The sequence below is a fragment of the Centroberyx affinis genome, unplaced genomic scaffold, assembly GCF_046629955.1.
Source record: "Centroberyx affinis isolate AG114_WGS23_722 - 3 ecotype Tasmania unplaced genomic scaffold, CSIRO-AGI_Caff_v1 ptg000944l_1, whole genome shotgun sequence".
NCBI classification, from domain to species: Eukaryota; Metazoa; Chordata; class Actinopteri; order Beryciformes; family Berycidae; genus Centroberyx; species Centroberyx affinis.
This window is the reverse complement of record NW_027279518.1, coordinates 1-18,250: the sequence shown is the minus strand read 5'-3', so window position 1 is coordinate 18,250 and position 18,250 is coordinate 1. Positions and strand designations below refer to the sequence as shown.

Below are 18,250 nucleotides of genomic sequence, written 5' to 3'. Positions count from 1 at the left end.
TATAAATAAAAAGAACTAATGAAAATCATTAGTGGGAGATCTGTTGTATTTGTACACAGTGTTCATGTGCAAAGGTTGAAATGAAGAATCCTTTTTGAGGATGTTACTTTAACACTAATACTTTTACTTTTCCATGGCACTTGAGTTATGAATTTCATTCCAGTACTGAGCACTGTAGAAGTGAATTTGACCTCTCTGCAAATTATGGCATCTGTGGCATTTCATACTTCCAGTTCAGCATTGCGACATCGTCATTTTCTCAAGGCAATAAAGGCTTTAAAACGTTGAAATGTTAACAACCTTAACATGTTTTTTTTTGTTTTTTTGTTTTGCAGAGAGTGAGCGAGAAAGTGGGAGGCGCAGAGGGAACGAAGCTCGATGTGGACTTCACTGAAATGGAAAAGGCAAGAATCCACTGTTTTCATTTTTCCATTATCACTATGTGAAGAAGGCCAACCACTTTACAAAGAGTGTATTTCAGACCTCACACTGCCTTTGTGTGAAGAATTATCAACATGCTGTGGGATCCCAACAGACTCGCTGCAGAAGGTTCTAAATACCATAGCAACCATCCCCGACATGAACACATGCAAAACTTCACTCTTCACTGACCTGCAATGTCCTAAATTACATTAGGCCTACCAACGCTGCCCTGCAATACTAATCCCGTCCAGACAGGGCGTCATTCATACTATTCCCATGATGTCACATGCATTTTCTACCAATAAGGTGCTTTACCATATACACAGCTCATTGGCTGTGGCTGTCATTTGATTATGATCACCTGTTAATTTATTACAAGCACCTGTTATTTTCCTACAAAGATGGCCATGTGGTGAGATTAACAGAATACTGTGAATAAGCAATTTTATGACACCCATTTCAGTTTGCCTTTCACACTCCTTCAACCAAGAAAGTGTTGTTAGTGTAAAGAAAAAATAATATTTGTCAGTTTAGGGAAACAACATTATATATCTTGCTAGGTAACAAGCTAGCTAGGTAACACTATCTTAGGTAAATCAACAGCTGTGACTAAAACTATATGTAGTTGAAATTACTCACCAGATATGAAATGATCTGTGCAGACCCTGTACTGATTAGTCTGTCTTGACGTCTTTGCGATTGATTGAGATCCATGGTCATCTTCTTTTTATCTGGTAATTGTTTTGTTTTTTTCACCTTGATTTTTGGAAGTCAGTAAACTAAACTGAACTGGTTTTCCCTGCCTTATTGGAAGAGCCAACCACACAACAAAAGTTAACCAAGGTGTTGGTAGTGGTGACAGCAGAAAGTCAGTAGAATTACATGGTTGTCTCCCAACATGGCCGCCAGGGGGCTCTACAGTGCTTCTGCACAGCACAGAATATAGAACACAAAATGTAAATGTTTCATGTGTGGTTCATGTTAGTGGTTTCAGTGCAGTGTAGACAGAGGGAGAGTAGTGCAGAGCTGTAGGGACCTGGCAAGTCTCATCATAACTCAAATGGGAGCACAAAAGCAATCCTGCCCAGCTATCAGCTTTGCACATCTCACTCTCTCCACCACGCTGCAGAACAAAGAAGTGACACGTTGTTTTATCCAGGTCTTTTCTGCCAGATGACAGGTTTATAGACCCATCAAGTGTTTCATTGCTATTGTATTCCTCTTGTATTCTCCCACTATCTTTCATCCATGATCTTTTTAGCTGCGACCAGCAGCTCTATAGCTCGCTCTGTCGGTCGGTCGGTTGGTTGGTCCACAAAAATGTCCCCATGCGTGTATGCATGCGCGTACGTGGTCGCAGCTATTGCGAATTCGCGCTTGTTTTTGTTACTATCCACATCTTTCTCTCAATTCCTATTTCTATGCAACCCCCTTTCTCTCTGTCTTCTTACCTGCTGTTTTACATTGTGGTTTACAGAAGGTGGACACCACCACTAGGGCAGTGATGGACATCATGACCAAGACTACTGAGTACCTGCAGCCCAACCCAGGTGAGATAGACCAGTTATCCATGATGATTAGGTCCATGCATGTGTATCTTTTTTTTTTTTTTTTTAGAAAGAATGAACAACGCATACAAAACAAGGCGCCTCAGGCGTTGTGTCTTCTGATTAGTTAAACATGGCTGCAGGATATTTAGGCTTGATGAGTGGCTGACTGGGGTTTTCCTCTCCAGCCTCCAGAGCCAAGATGAGCATGATCAACTCCATGTCCAGGATGCGCGGGCAGGAGAAGGGACCGGGCTACACGCAGGCCGAGACCGTCCTGGGAGAGTCCATGCAGAAGTTCGGCAGGGAGCTCGGAGAGGATTCTAACTTTGGTGAGGCCCGGCGCGCTCATTAATGCTGCTCACAAAAAAGTATTGCCCCAGGAAGTGTGAGAAGCCACTGACACTTTTTTTATAGGCTGCACAAGAACATTGTGGCATAACTTTTATTCCCTCAAGGACACAGTAACAATGTTATGAAAAATGTATGAGCCTGTTTTCAGGACAAGATGTCTGCAGTTTGCTTTGTTATTTAGCTCACAATTGATGCCATTGTAATGTAGTTTAAAGAGAAATATCTGTCTCCAAATTGATAGCATAGACTCCAATGGCACAGTGTTATTGAAAAGGAAAACATGTCTTTCGGTACTGTACACTGACGTTGAACTGTGTGTTAATGATGTGCGTTTTGTGTCTAAATGTGTGTTTTCCAGGCCTTGCTCTGATCGATGCTGGGGAGGCCATGCGTGAGCTGGGGGAGGTTAAGGATGCTCTGGACATGGAGGTCAAGCAGAACTTCATTGATCCACTGCAGAACCTCCATGACAAAGATCTCAAGGAGATCCAGGTACGAGCGCACACAGCATACATGAGGCATCAGCTGGCTCTCTGTGAACGAAACTCAGAGTCGCTCCTGTTGCGTTGCAAAATGCAACAGTTACATCAGTCTCCCTGCCAGGCCACTGAATCACTGAGCTGTCAATCATCTGTGAACACACAGCAACACTTTTTTGTCAGTCAAAAGAACTTTGATGCTCTAATGAAGCAACGGATTAGTGATCTAAATGATCTTTTGGCCACTGATTCAGATTTACTGTGCGATCCTATTGAATGTAACCGGACACCCTTCCTCCTCTTTTGCAGCATCACCTGAAGAAAATGGAGGGTCGTCGTCTGGACTTCGACTATAAGAAGAAACGTCAGGGCAAGGTGACAGAGGACGAGATCAAGCAAGCTCTAGAGAAGTTTGACGACTCCAAGGAGATTGCCGAGCAGAGCATGTTCAACCTGTTGGAGAGTGATGTAAGGATCATGTGTCTCAGCCCCGTCACTCCTCTCTCTTCTCGGTGCGGTGTGAGTTAAACACACTCACCGCTGACACATCCAGTCTCTTTTTTCCTCCCAAATGTTCTGTTTTTATTTATTCTACCATCTCTCACTTTCCACTGTCGCTGTATCTGTGTATCTTTCCATTGCCCTGTTGCCCACCTGAAACCATGGTAACGAAGTGGGGTCATGACCACATGTTTCTCCCATACTGCCAGTCTAAATCACTGGAAACCCAAATCTCCTCCACTACTAACCCAGATTGTTCTGTGGTTAAAAAAAACTGAAGTAGTACTACAGCACAAAAGTTATAAAAAATGCTACAGTCAAGAGTATCAGCCAATCCTATATGGATCTGTAATGGTCCTACTAGCCATCTGTTATGTTTTTGTAATCCATATTTAACCAGGCAAGTCGCCTAAGAACAAATGGTTGCTAACCTCAACCACCTGGGGCTGTAGTTGCAGAGTAACCATTATCATTTTGTAGTCAGCACTTCAGTGATGTGCACCAGCAGCCGTAACAGTCATATTTAACAGTGGCCCCCGCTGCTCTTCTTTACGCAGCAAATTGAACAGGTGAGCCAGCTGGCCGCACTGGTCCAGGCTCAGGTGGAATATCACAGCAGGGCCGCTGAGATCCTCACACAGCTGTCCAGTAAGATCGAGGAACGGTGAGTACCGACGCTTATAATCCCACTGGAACTCCAACTTTCTTGTCTTTTAAAGAACAGTGTAACGAGTTCTTGAATATACTTTTAATGATATGTAGAATTTAACTCAATGTTCATGACTTTACATGAACTTTAAAACATGGATGGCACATATTTGACCCAGGCATTTCCCAATGCATCCAAATTGCTGACATTCTGAAGTTTCAGCAGCATAGCCAAAGGAATCAATTGTCATCTCTTATCACATGTGCTTTGAGGGTTTCTCTGTATCCCACACTGCAGGATAAGGGATTCCTCTAACAAGCCCAGGAAAGAGTTCATTCCTAAACCACGTACGTCCCTGGACTTCTCCATCAGTGAGAACCACAATGGAGGCATCCACAGCGGCCCAGCTCGCTCCCCAGGTGAGCCCCGAGATACAAACCAACATCACTGGTCCTGTCCAGAAACTAGCCCTGGTGCCTACATGGCAGTCTGTTATGTAGGTAGATCTCATTAGGGCATCACATAGGAGATGTGCTGGGAGGCATTTCAGTTGATCTAGAGTTACAAAAGTATTAGTTTTACCTGTACAGGATAGTTTCTGGACTGGACATCCCTTCTTAAACCTTCAATTAATTCTACCTTTCAATCCATTGGTTTTCTTTCCTTTTATCCTTACTATATCTTTATGCATTTTTATTTACCAGCTGTATCTTTGCTTTTCCCAGCTCTCTTCCCATCACTTCAGTTGTTATCCATACTGTTCAGTACATCCATCAATCAAGAACAAATGAATACAAACATGCGCTCTTCTCTTTCCCCTTATGATTTTTGTTTATTCTTCTAGGGGCAAGGTCTCCAGGTGAGCCTAGGTCAAACGTACCCTTTTCCTCTCTATGTGTTTCTCTGTGTGCTCATCACTTCATGTCTTCAGCACCATCATCCTTTCATCTAAACAGCAGTCTATGGCAAAAATTCACATCACTTCTACCGCTTTCCCTTTCCCCTTCCTTGCATTTGTTTTCTCTTTCCTCTTTGCAGCAAGGTCCCCAGGTGAGGCAATAGTGAATCCCGGAGAGATACAACAATATCTCTTCCATCACTCTATCACTCTTGTTTTTCTGTCCATCTCTTTTTCTATTCTGTCTAATATAACCATAACCATAACCAACCAACAAAATTGTTGCACTGAGATGATACTTGTATTGCTCCAGATATGTCGGACGTAAACAAAATAGCAGAAAAAACAAGTGCTGTCCGCACGCTGAACAAAGAGTGGCAGAACCAACAATGAAAAGAGTCCAGCGGAAAAGCATTTGCTTTTTCTGTTTTTTTCTTTTGTCAATCTCCTGATCCATCTTCATCTTCCTGTCTGTTTCTTTGGCTATCTGCCTCTGTATGTCTTTCAATCTGTTTTCCAACTTGTGCTTTTTCTTTTTTTTTTGTGATGAGTGCCCTCTTCATTGCTGCATCCATCATTTATCCATCTCCCAATTTATCCATCTAGCAAATGCTATGAAACATAAACACGTCTGCTCTTCTTTCCCCTTTGCTTTTTTCCTCCTTTCCCCTTTGCAGCAAGATCCCCAGGTGAGCCAAGAGTGAATTGGGAAGAGATGCAATATCTCTTCATCACTCTTATCTTTATTCCCATTTTTTCAGTCAGTATTACAGTCTGTACTGCATATTGAAAGTTGACTTTGATATGTATTTTCTGTATTTTTAATTTTTGGTTGCGGTGCAGCTTGTCTGCAGTCTAACCCCTGGTTTCTCTTCTGTCCCTCTCTTTGTCATCGGTTGCCCACTATGTGTTTTCAATTCTTATTTTTTTATTGTTTGAGTTTGTATGCTTAATATGATGATCATTTATCACTGATAAAGACCTGTTTTATGCCTCTCTCTTTTGCCTTGTCTCCTCTTCTCTCCTCAACCCCCCTCTCTCTCTCTCTGTTTCTTTCTCTTACTCTCTCTCTCGTCTCTTTCTACCACTCCCTCTCCCCCTTTCAGCCAGGTCTCCAGGTGAGCCTTTCACAAGAGATACGATTTTATCTCTCTATCATTATGCCTCTTATCTATGTATCTCAATGTGTACTGCGCCGCTCCTCTAACTCTCCTTTTCTTCTCTCATCTCTCCAACCCTCTCTCCCTTTATCCAGCCCCCATGGACCAGCCGTGCTGTCGCGCTCTCTACGACTTCGACCCCGAGAACGAGGGCGAGCTAGGCTTCAAGGAGGGTGACATCATCACCTTGACCAACAAGATCGACGACAACTGGTACGAGGGCATGTTGCACGGCAACTCGGGCTTCTTCCCCGTCAACTACGTGGATATCCTGGTGCCCCTGCCCCACTAGGACAGCGGGCCGCCCGGCATGACAACCAGCTGCATTTGCGACGGCAGCAAAGCAATTCCTGGCCTCCAGTTTCCCTGCATTCCCAGTCTCCTTCTCCTAAACATTCCTACCAACCACCCTTACTCCGCTGAAAAGAGGAAAAACCGCAACACAACGAAGATATGAAGGAGATTGACGAAGATGAACAAAAAGCATAGTGTATGCACCAATTGAGTGTGAAAACAAACTTTCAAAGTAAGTGAGGAAAAATAAGCAATGATGTCGTTGCTCTCCCCCCCTCCCCCACCCCCACCCAGGAGTTACCTTCAGGCTTCCATAGTCATTTTATCCATTTATGTCCTGGCTTTGTCTAGGTTTACCTTGGCTGTTAGTCTGTCATGAGTTTTTCAAAACGGTTTTTCAAAAATCACAGTTTCTCTCATTCACTGTACTTTGTGGAAACCTCTAGATAGCACTTTTTCTCGTTCTCACATACTGGAAAAATTTGGTCCACGTGCTTTATGTTCGTTAGAGACTGTAGGTCAAGCATGTTTTCAAACGTTAATGTTTTATCTTATCAAGATATGTTTGAGCTGACTTGTTATGTTTAATTATTCCTCTTTTTAATGTTAGTCCTCTGTTGGCATGCTCGGATAGTCTCTTAGAGAGACCATGTGCATTTCATGCTCTAAAGACTCTGTCCGAAGGATGTCCTCACATCTGTTCTTTAATTATTCCGAGTTTGACAACGGTTGTAGACAAATTCATCTAGATTATAACTAATAACCAACATTAGTAACACAGTAAGTTTTTTCTGAACAGATCTACATGTGCGTGGGATTGGTCATATGTGATTTAGATACCAAAGTTACCTGAATCAACCTGAATCAACTCTGCATTTTGCTTCAAGATTTCAACACAGCGAGGTGTCAGTGGCAGATCTCCTCAATACTATTCAGAGGGTGAAGCTTGCAATCTGTAGTTCTTTGGTATTTTTATCAAAGGGGTAAAATTGTATTCTTAAGTATGTTACATTACATATTTGAGCCAGTGATCAGTGAAGTGATAAACATGAATCGCAAAAAAAAAACCAAATTGTGAAGTTTAAGCTGTTTGAAGTGACGTAAGAAAATCTTGGTGCGTTTGCTCAATATGAAATAAGTTTCAATCCTCCAATGTGTATTTTATCAGCGACTTGGAAATATTTGTGAAAAATGGTTGATGTATTGTGATATAATAACTTATAGGAATTTACTGCTCAATGGGGCAAACTGTTCTCTGCAGCAGAAGGCACAGTTGTTTTTTGCTGCATCAGAATCCCTGTTAGTCAGATAGTGTTTGGTAGTTTAGCTATTGAATAAGATAAAACTACACCTAGCCAACAATCTTTTCAGTGAAATACTTTTTAAGGAGGACAAAGGAGTTCGCAAAATGGCTCAGTGGAAAGAGAAAACAATTTGTTTTTGTCTCAGTGGCAATATTTTAGTCAATGAAAGGAGTATTGGTTAATCAGATGCAGAGTACACCCACATTCCCCTTTCTCCCTGATAACATGGATACAAGAGAAAAGCCACCAGCTTTCCTTTTCCATGTCAAGTTGTTGGATACAGACACTCTGCTTTATTTTCCCTAACCAGCTATATGCTAGTACGCAGTATTGTGTGGGGCCCAAGGGAACCGGTCTCTCCTGTAACTGATGTATTAATATTCAAAAGCAACTCTGATTAGTATACAGTATGTTGTCTGCAGCCGAGCAGTTAGCTGCTGCTGTAGGCACATTAGCTCTGGGTTTTTATTCACTGCAATTTCACAGATGTCAACTCCAGCCGCTTGCCTGGCAATGTATTACCCTTCTGCAAAACAATCTGTGAGTATGGGGCAATAATACTCTCCTTTCACCCATCCTGTAATGATGTTGTGTGTGTATTGGGGGGGAGGGGTGTGTATTTGGGTTTGCATACTATACACAGTATGCACAGGGGAGGGTTGCAGACGACCTACAGTGCTGAGGTGAATGCGATAAACTGTTTCTGACAGTGTTCATTTCAACATTGAAACAAATATGGATGTCTCTTTGATAAAAGGACCAATTCACTATATAGAATAACAGTATTAATGCCAATGCAAAACCAACTGAGAAGCCCATATTAAGTGTTGTTATTTTCTAAAGGCAAGCACAACTTTTAACTGAAAGTAACATTTGTTGGCTGGGGAAAAATAACGATTTAGCTTGAAGTGGCCATGCATTTATTTTTTTTAAAGGCTGTATAATTCCTTCCTTCTTTTTCTCTTTCTCTTTTTTTAAACAATTGTGTGTATCTTTGCCCTCAATGAGGACTGTACAGCTTTTCTGTGTTTTGTTTTCACCTTGTGTGTATAGTCGCGCATCTACAGTAATGTATCTTATTTTTGTAACTGTGATAAAGTATACACATATAGATGTATATATACAATATATTCAATAATTATCCAGAAGCAATGTGAAGGGAGGGATTCTCTGTGCTGCACATGATTGTCTTTGGATTCTTTTTGGTTTGTTTTCTGTTGGTTTTCTTTCATTCCTGCACTGGATTACAAGACAGTATGCTTGATGTAAAAAAAAAAATGTGATGATAAAAGTCAATGTAATTTATTGAAATAAAAACCAAGATATGGTTATTGCCCTGGTGACCACGATCCATCTCCTCTGTGGATTTTAGCGCAAGGCAAGAAAATATGCCAGTAAGAGATCTCTTATGAGAAACTGGTGCTTTGCATATTGCATTTACACCAAGTGGTTTGTGAAACTATTAGATGTCTAGATAAGCAGTTATTTTGCCATTATTATATTTAGCTAACTGTTTTGTTTACAAAATATGGAAAGCACACAGCAGGGACTTAATTCAGCAAATAGTGGAAAATAGATGCATTACTAATTTTCCTAATGGATTCTTGCAAGATTGTCCTCTTGCACGGAAAAATAGGTCAGATAAGAAAACCTCATTTGTACCTTAAATAAGATTAATAATAATATGTTTCAAAATACAACTAACATGTTTTGCATTTTGCATTATGTTCCAAGATGCTGGAACTGTTTGAAAAGGCTGCATATGTTATGTAAGTTGGGATACACAATGGTTAAAACTTAGCATGACCTTTATGAATAAGAACTATAGTAAACATTTGATACATTTTAGAATCATGCGGCTATTATAAGTCAAAAATTATACCACAGAAAATTGACTGAGCTAAAAGATACCATAATATGTGATATGGTAACTATAAATTCACTATTAAGCACTACCGACACAGTATAAATCCCTATAGGAATATTACAGAAGTATTATAGTAATTTTTCATTAGGGAAATTAACATAGCACGTTACATTTGTTGGATTCAAGCTGTGTATTGTTGATTTGATGCGATATACTGTCATTCCTGCACTGGACTAGCAAGACATTTCAGGCTCATGCAGATCTGATAAGCTGGTGCTGTATGACAGTTAACACACCTGGGTTGGCACCTTGCGGTCCCCACCCATTATCTGTCACCACCAGTCAACCCGGCTACACCCTCTTTTCATGCATACAGTTTAACCCGCACTCTCCACCTTCTACCCTGCAACACACACACACGCATACACATACACCCACGTCTCCCTTGACATTGATCCAGTATTGGGGGTCTACTGTAACGTCCTGTGCCAGGCTAAGTTTGCCAGCTCTTTTGAACTGCACCGGAGCGTGTCGTCGTTACAGTCACACACCCTGTGGCCTGTCACTCCACCGATCACAGCAAATATAGACACAGCCTGTACATTGTTTGACGTGGTACAGGTAAGACAAGTCTATAAACACCTATGCCAACCGCAAGGTACAGAAGCTGGCATTGTGATATGTGTACAGGTGGATATTGTGGATATAGGGCGTCTCCTATCAAATGCTATTTAGTGGCTCTGAAACCGTGACAGCATGTTTACCGTGAGCTTTACTTGCAAACGATGCTGATAGAGATAAAGCATCCTCTAGTGGTGGAAAAGTTACAGTGCTGAACATAGAGGTTCTCAGTAAGCAGTGGGCTGTTGTTTTACACAGTTATATACACTCTTACAGCTACAACTTTGCTATGAACAAGGCCTTCACTTGATTATTTCAGTAGAGAGTTCTGGGCTGGAGCAAATTCATGATCTGCGTCGCTCTAATAAACCTGTAAGAAAAGACAAGGAAGGAAAAAGCCTTCTTTGAGACGCTCTTGCCTTGAAGAGTCTGTCAGCAGGTGGATGAAAGAGAATGACCAACTTTGGTGGTCACAGTCTGCATGGAAAGTCCTGGTGCACAGAGTCAAAAACATTGACTTAACGCACAAAACACAACAGCGGGCTTCACGTGCATACAATCTCTCTCTCTCTCCAAGTGTGTGTAATGGCACTTCTGACACATGCCCACACACACACACACACACACACACACACACACACACACTGTAGGTTGTGGGGGGGTGGAGGCGGGATGTGGAGGTGGAAGGGGGAGACAAGACAAGCAATCCAGTAAAAAGCATTCCACAGCAGGCCCTCTCTCCTGGTGGGTGGCCTGCTTGGACGCCGCGCCACTGAGGCAGCAACTCCTTCTCCGAAAAACCCTTCACAGCCAGTGTGTGTGTGTCTGCCCACGCCGTCCTGTGTTACGGACGTGGACACACACATACACGCACAGGCTGCTGAGAAATTCTGACAAGTCATCGGCTCGCAAGGCAGATGATATCCATGACCACAATTGAACACATTTCATCAGGTCTTTTGAAACATTTTTCAAAAGATCTGATGAAAGAGCTGATTAAATATGTACTAGCTGCTTATACTGTATGTACGTTGAAAAAATTATTATCTGCCTCAGAGGAGAAAGAGGCAGGGAGGATGTTACTTGATGCTAAATCACATTTCTTAGTAATGTCTGACTGTGTTTTTTCACCAGGACCACCATTTTGATTTGGGTGCCTCATTCTGAAAACTAGCCGAACCGGCCTGGCTGCAGGAGCTGGATCGCCTCTTGTCCACACAATGATTCATTTAGGTTGCGTGTGGAGAGAAAAAGATGATGCGCACTCAGCCAGTCAGCCTGTCAGCTAGCCAGCCATGGCAAGCTTAAACTGGCACGGCAGTCGGCCACTCCATCATATTTGACACTTGAATCAGCCGCAGCGCTTAATGCATGAATGGCAGTCTGCATCTGTTTCTGGCCAACCCCAGACCGCAGCAGACCACAAGACACCCATACCAGTTACAGACATGTTTACAGAGGCAGAGCGAACACTGGAATATCATGCTCAAGTAGAAGTATGCTACTGATGGAAACTCCTTGAATGAACTACTCTTGTAAGAATAAAAGTTACTTAATTACAGGCTTTTAAAACTACTCCAAAAGTAGCAATCTACTTCAAATCTACTTAAGTATCTAGAATATCTAGTTACTTTAAGGTTTGCATATTTCCACATGCTTCACATCACTAACTAAACACACTCTTTCTCTCTCCTCTCCCTCTCCCCCTCTCTCTCTCTCTCTCTCTCTCTCTCTATCTCTGTCTCTCCCTCTCTCCCACGCCAGAGAAAGGTAGATAGATTTCTCCAGATGGAGAGAAAAAAAAGTTTATGAAAGTAGAAATAAAGGGCAGTGGAGAGAGAACTTAAAGCCAAACAAAGAAAATGGATAAATCAAGAAAAGAGTTGACACTGGTGCGGAGATGAGAATTCACACACACACACGCACACGCACACACACACACACACACACACACACACACACACGCACACACAGAGCACGCTCAGCAGCAGCTGTAGGTGGGAGTGTGCCAGTGTGTGTCATTACATGTTTTCCTGTGGCGTTCTTACATAGTTTCTCTATTCAGCAGGAAGGCCCAGCTCTCAACACCAGACAGAGGCAGCTAATACCCTTGTCTGTCAGGCCTGCTCAAAGAGTAAGTGATTGGAGATGACAAACGAGGCAGAAAGACAGGTCAGGCAGCTATAGCAGGAGAGAGAGAGAGAGAGAGAGAGAGAGAGAGAGAGGTGGGGACTATAAGGAGCCTGTAATTGTCAGTGGGGAAGAGGTATTGTATGTGTGTGTGTGTGTTCTTGCATATTTGCTAATCACACCATGAGGGTCTCCTGTGGTCTGACGCCATGCTTGTCTGTCAGTTCTGCAGGAGAGTGAACGCAGTCTGAGTTTGTTTCCGGCCCTAGACCAGCACCGTCGCCTGTGAGGGTCTCTGTCACTCAGGCTTACATTGGAATCCAAGGGGGAGAGCCTGTGTGCGTGTGTGTGTGTGCGTGAGTGTGTGTGTGTGGATGTGTGTGTGGGCTGCAAGTAACATCAGTAATCTCAACAACAACAAATATGAAATGTCCATGAAATATCCTTTTCACCTGTAGGCCATATCTTGTTCACTGTTATAGCAATTCAATTCAGTTTCAATTCAATTCAAGTAAGTTTTATTGGCTTTATTGAATGGAAGAGAACCAATTAGTACATGACATTTACCTTAGAAGTGCATCATAAAAAATGCAGTGAATACAAAACATGAAGTGATACAAATTAACAAATCAAACTTAGGTGGAACGCTAAACTGCATTATGTTTTTATAGAGATTAGGGTTCAACCAATATGTGTTTTTGAGGGCCAATACAGATATTTTTGGACTAAAGCTGCCAATAGCTGATATGCAATATCTTTAAATTTGATCGTTTTCATACCAAAATTATTATTCTTCTCAGTGGGGAGAAGCCTCTGAAACAGCATTTTGACTAAGTGACACTGAAACTCTCCATTGAAACTCATAATAATAAAAGTGGCTTTGCAGCTCTTCATGGCAGAGTGAGGCAGGTCTAATTGCAGGTTTTACAGACTGTTGAGTAAAATAATATACTCACCCTCACCATATCAGCAGTGAACAACACTGACTGAAAAACTGGAACATATTTTAAAATTCCGGGTTGTATTTGTATTTCACTTTCACATGTTTTGGATGTTTAAATGAAAAAAGTAGTTCAATTCAATTAAATTCCATTAAATTCAATTCTTTATTTTAAACAGGGAAAACACTCTGAAAGAAAGCTGTCTTTTACAGTTTATAGTTGTACTGAGGCTAGTGTTACAAGGCTGCTGAGGGAGCATCATCCCCATAACTGACTCTGCTCCTTCCTGGTTCCCCAGTGGAGGAATCACCTTCCACCTCCTGTCAGACAGCACAGTCACCCCCTGTTCTAGGCTTTTCAAAAAGTTCCTCAGATCTTCTTGTCCCCACTATTATCATATCCCCTCTCTTAAATCTTCCTCCTCTCTAATCACCCTAATGTTCTTTTATTTTAGTAAAATATAAAAAAAAATCTCTTCTACCTTCCTTTTGGACTTATTTCTTTTCATAGCCTTTCTCTCTTACATAATCATTCTAGGATCACAGGAATAATTTGTTACATCTATTGTAATGTCTCTGACCCTTGCATTTCTTAATGTAGGAAAACATTTTCCTAATGGAATTAGTCTATTGTTGCAGTAGTTCCTTTGAATAAGAGCATCAGATAAATTCCTAAAATGTTAATGCAACAGTACACAATAATATAAAATGAAGGTAAAATACATTAAATATATAAAGATGACATATATGTTTCAGAGAGTAGAGAGAGTATAAGCAAACAGAGAAAAAAAAAAAAAGGAACATTAAACTTATAAAATCATAAACCGGAATTGTGACATTGGAAAGGGTTAATCAATAATTTCTGGAAGACCTCCAATACTGGGTGCAAAAAACTCAAAGCAGTTCCCCAGTTCTGTGCTGACTATGCAACTTCTGAAACTAGAGACTCTTGTGCCATCATGTACTATAATGGTTGATATGCAGTAGTTTAAATAGATGTGAGATAATAGGGTAGGCATAATGGTAGATAACAATAATAGATAATATAGCTTAGGAGCGCAATAATCACTATTTGGCACTGTGATGCACCTTTACTTCCTCCAGTGTTTTATGTTCCTCTTGGTAATAAATTGTCCACAGTGGTTTATCTTGTAATAGGTTTTTAAGTGTGAGCCAACAGTGAACCAGAGAAAGGGCTTTCATGACAAATGGTGCTGGGTTAAGGAGCAGCCGCACAGCATGCAAAACAGTACAATGGGACAACATTTGGTGTGCAAATCCATCAGTCCATTCAAATGGCGTCCCAAACAAAAGTTGATACACAAACATACGTGTGTGTGTGTCTATGTCCTTAGAAGGACCCCTAACCTCTCATCTTTGTGAACACGTGTGGTATCAGTCAAGGGTCATTTAGCTGATAAATCAATTAACTTGTGGTGTGTCAAAGAAAATTCAGAATAATAGAAAATAAGGTGTTAATAAGGTGTCAACTCACTTTTACCTTTTTACTTTTGATTTTACCAGAAGGAACTATAACACCTTTAAAGTGTTATTCAACATCAACATTACTATAAAAAAAATCACCATTAACATCAATAATATTTTTTATTTTTTATTTTTATTTACATAACATTACAGATACTTTTTTTCATAGAATTTCAGCTTATATAATTAGTCTCAACAAGAGACATTTTCTGCTGCTATCAAACACCTTTGATTTGGCATCATTTCTAATGCTGAAGTCACAGTGAAACGTCAATAAAGAGCGTCAGGGTTTTTCCCACCTGGTCTTGAGGAGGAGTTTGTTAGCGCCAAGCAGTGGAACCTGTCTGTTTCTGGGTCTATTCTCTCACAGTAATCCTGGAGACGGTCACACCCATACAGTACCATTGTGCTGCTGAAACCGCTCTATGCATGACAGGCAGCGGGTGCCTCAGTCTGTTAGCCTGTAAGCACAGCCCATATCCCACATCCCACATCCCACACACAAATGTACACACACACGCACGCGCAAACACACACATTCCCCATATTCATGTCTTGCCCTTCAACAATTTGGCCATATATAGTACACATGCAGCTTTAGGGCTGAGACCAGCAGCATCAAGGAGTTGGATATGGACTGATAGGAGAGTCTCGGCCCAGGAGCGTCTCTCTCTCTCTCTCTCTCTCTCTCTCTCTCTTTTCACCTGGGTGACTCGGGCTGGGTTTGGCCACTCCATTGGGGAATTAGACACCCAGACATAAAATAAGTCTATGAGTTTCTCCAAGAATCCTGAAGAACTTGTCTAGCAGCAGGGCTACAGCACTGTATTGGAATAGTCTACCTACCCGGATAGAAGAAATCACACAGAGTCTGAATTTTCTATTTCTATTCTATTTTCAGTGTTGCTTATCCATCATGCTAATCCCCTATATGTTCCAACTTCCCTGCACTTCACTGCTTTCTCCCTGTTCCCTGCCCATTGGTCCCTCCCTCCATCCCTCCCTCAGCTCTATATTGGTCCTGCTCTTTGTCTAAGTGTATAAGGCAATTGATTTCCCAATTCTGTCAATGGCATCAGACTAGAGTGGGGGGCAAACGTTCACCAACAAACATCCCACCTTCCTCTCTGTGACAACGATCCAAAAAAAGGTCCTCCATACATTATGTCTGTGTAAGAGTGCGTTGTGATGCATCTGTGTGGGACGAGCTTTAAATAAATTTGATTTGATTTGTTTATGTTTGGATTACCGATCTGGCCTTTAATCTCTTTGCTGCAAAAGCCAAACAAAGCAAAAGGAAAGCAAAAAGCGTCTTCTTTGGGACTGCACCTGCAAAAAAAAAACAAGTAATCCAGGTGAGTAGGTATCTGTTGAGGGAGATTATCGACATTGTTCAACATTATTTCCTATCCTCTCTCTCTCTCTCTGTCTCTCTCTCTCTCTCTCTCTCTCTCTCTCTCACCCTCCCTCCCTCACACACACTCACTCACACACTCTTTGTGTTTCATCAACAGCTGACCCGATGTTAACCTGAGCATGCACCTGAGTTTGGATATCTTTGCCAAAAACAAGCCTGGGGAACTTCATGACAAACCACAAGGACCACTTATCACCTCATCAAGTGCCAGAAGAATCGCACAATTATGTCACATATGGCGTCAATCTAAAACAATTTTGTAAAACAGCACTGCTTCAGGGTGTGTGTGTCAGAATGTGTTAAATTTACAACTGGAAAAGGGTTACATTAAAACAACATGATTTCACAGGTCTAATTACCACAATTATACTGGTAGCAGCGATCTTCAGAAGAATCTGTCCACAATGGGAAAGATATGTTGCACTGGAGTGCCTGATCGCTCGCTCACAAGATGTGGCTTGTATTGGCTTTTTGCCTTAAGTACAGATAATCCACATGTGTCAGTGATTGAGGAGGTACAAATCCCACAGTAACAGACACACAGGTGGCACTGGAAAGAAACAGCATACCAATCTCCTTTCTCTCTCTCTCTCTCTCTCTCGCTCTCTCTCTCTCCCCCTCCTTCAAATCCTAACCATTTGCCATGCAAGGCTGAGACAGAAGAGCAACCTCCCACTGCACAACCCAGCTGCAGGTATGTGTGAGGTGAACAGCACCCAACACACAACCATCTCTCTCTCTCTCTCTCTCTCTCTCTCTCTCTCTCTCTCTCTCTCTCTCTCTCTCTCTCTCTCTCTCTCTCTCTCTCTCTCTCTCTCTTGCTCTCCCTCTTTCACACACACCCTCACACACTATACATGTGCATCCAGGCATTATCACTCACTTAATCCATATACCATTTAGACAATCCATATAAAGACACACTGTCATATTGACACACACACATACACACACACCCGCACACACACACGCATGCAAGTGGACAGTTTTGCACCACATCCTGTTTGAGTGGTCATGCTCAAGTCTCAGCCAAGTCATGCATAATGAAGTCCGCCACCAGTACCGTACTGTAACCACTGTGTAACCTACAACTAAAAGTAACTCCAGCAAAGCTCACTCTGGAATGGATCAACGGACTGTGCACAACATTGTGATATTATATTCTGAACAAGTACTCCCAAGTCCTTTACAGATCCTATTTGTTGTTTACGTGACATTTACCCTAAGTCAATCATGTTTTCATATCAAATAATTGAACAGGTTCAACTTGATATCATGACAGACATGCATATGTGGAGCCAAGGTCTTTTCCACAGGTCCTTCATCTGCCAAACCTAAAAAGACATGTCAGGAGTTTGACAGCTGAGAAAACACAACACTATGCGCAGGGATATCAGTGGAAGCTGGATGAATACCTGTATCTTCCTGCTTAGGAATCAGAGGATTTAGGTAGCGGTGAAAGCTTGTCAGAAATGACACACAAAAGCCTTGTTGTGCACCGATGAACAGTTGCAATACCTTTGACCAAAGCAGCAATTATAATCAAATTAAAAAGTAACATTTTCATAGTGAAAATGTTCAAGTAGTTGGCTTTTTTCCACACTGTTGCCATATTGTTTTATGCTTCTGTAAAATGATCTGTTGCATCAGGTAATTCCTTAGACATCAGTTATGTTCCTTATAAGTAGACTGAATTGCATGTCATCATGCGCCCACACAGAGAATGTACTGCACAGCTCAATGGAAAAGACAGCAACTTCATGGGAAATACGTTGCCAAAGCCACAAAAACTCGGTGTGGTAACAACACCCCCCCCACATCTGCCTTCCCTGTCAGACAGCACAGACAGACAGAGAGAGAAGTGAATCTTTGTTAATGAAGTAGAACAAAATAAGGAGTACAGTGCTTCAGTACTGTAACCATCTTAACGTGCGATCCTATTGTGCAACTGAGGCTCCATTCAGGTGCAGGTACGGGTGAAAATGCTGATGTGGGGCTGCATGGGCTGTGGCAGGCTGAGACATCTGGGAGGTGTTGACACACAGATCCTAACAGAGCCCAACTGACATAGATGCACTGACATTTGCACTCAGGCATACTGTAGCTATAATTGTGGGCTCTGTTACAGTGTGGTAAAGAGATACTGTCTCTATCAGGTAAGGGTTGAATTCAGACTGTGTG

At 41.8% G+C, this 18,250-nt stretch overlaps 1 protein-coding gene across 2 annotated transcripts in view; it reads left to right on the top strand.

Moving 5' to 3' along the window:
* LOC139646030 (endophilin-A1-like) overlaps positions 1-8,942 on the top strand; it is a 36,228-nt gene extending 27,286 nt beyond the window's left edge. Inside the window, exons 2-13 of one of the 2 annotated variants that reach the window (XM_071521927.1) lie at positions 336-404; positions 1,901-1,973; positions 2,159-2,302; positions 2,683-2,816; positions 3,113-3,271; positions 3,862-3,968; positions 4,251-4,372; positions 4,798-4,812; positions 4,992-5,003; positions 5,529-5,540; positions 5,958-5,969; positions 6,107-8,942. In XM_071521927.1, the coding sequence (XP_071378028.1) occupies positions 336-404; positions 1,901-1,973; positions 2,159-2,302; positions 2,683-2,816; positions 3,113-3,271; positions 3,862-3,968; positions 4,251-4,372; positions 4,798-4,812; positions 4,992-5,003; positions 5,529-5,540; positions 5,958-5,969; positions 6,107-6,303 (1,056 nt within the window). In that variant the 3' untranslated portion in view covers positions 6,304-8,942. The remainder of the gene's footprint in view (positions 1-335; positions 405-1,900; positions 1,974-2,158; positions 2,303-2,682; positions 2,817-3,112; positions 3,272-3,861; positions 3,969-4,250; positions 4,373-4,797; positions 4,813-4,991; positions 5,004-5,528; positions 5,541-5,957; positions 5,970-6,106) is intronic. The other variant, XM_071521926.1, reaches the window with a different exon arrangement.
* Positions 8,943-18,250: the final 9,308 nt, after the last annotated feature.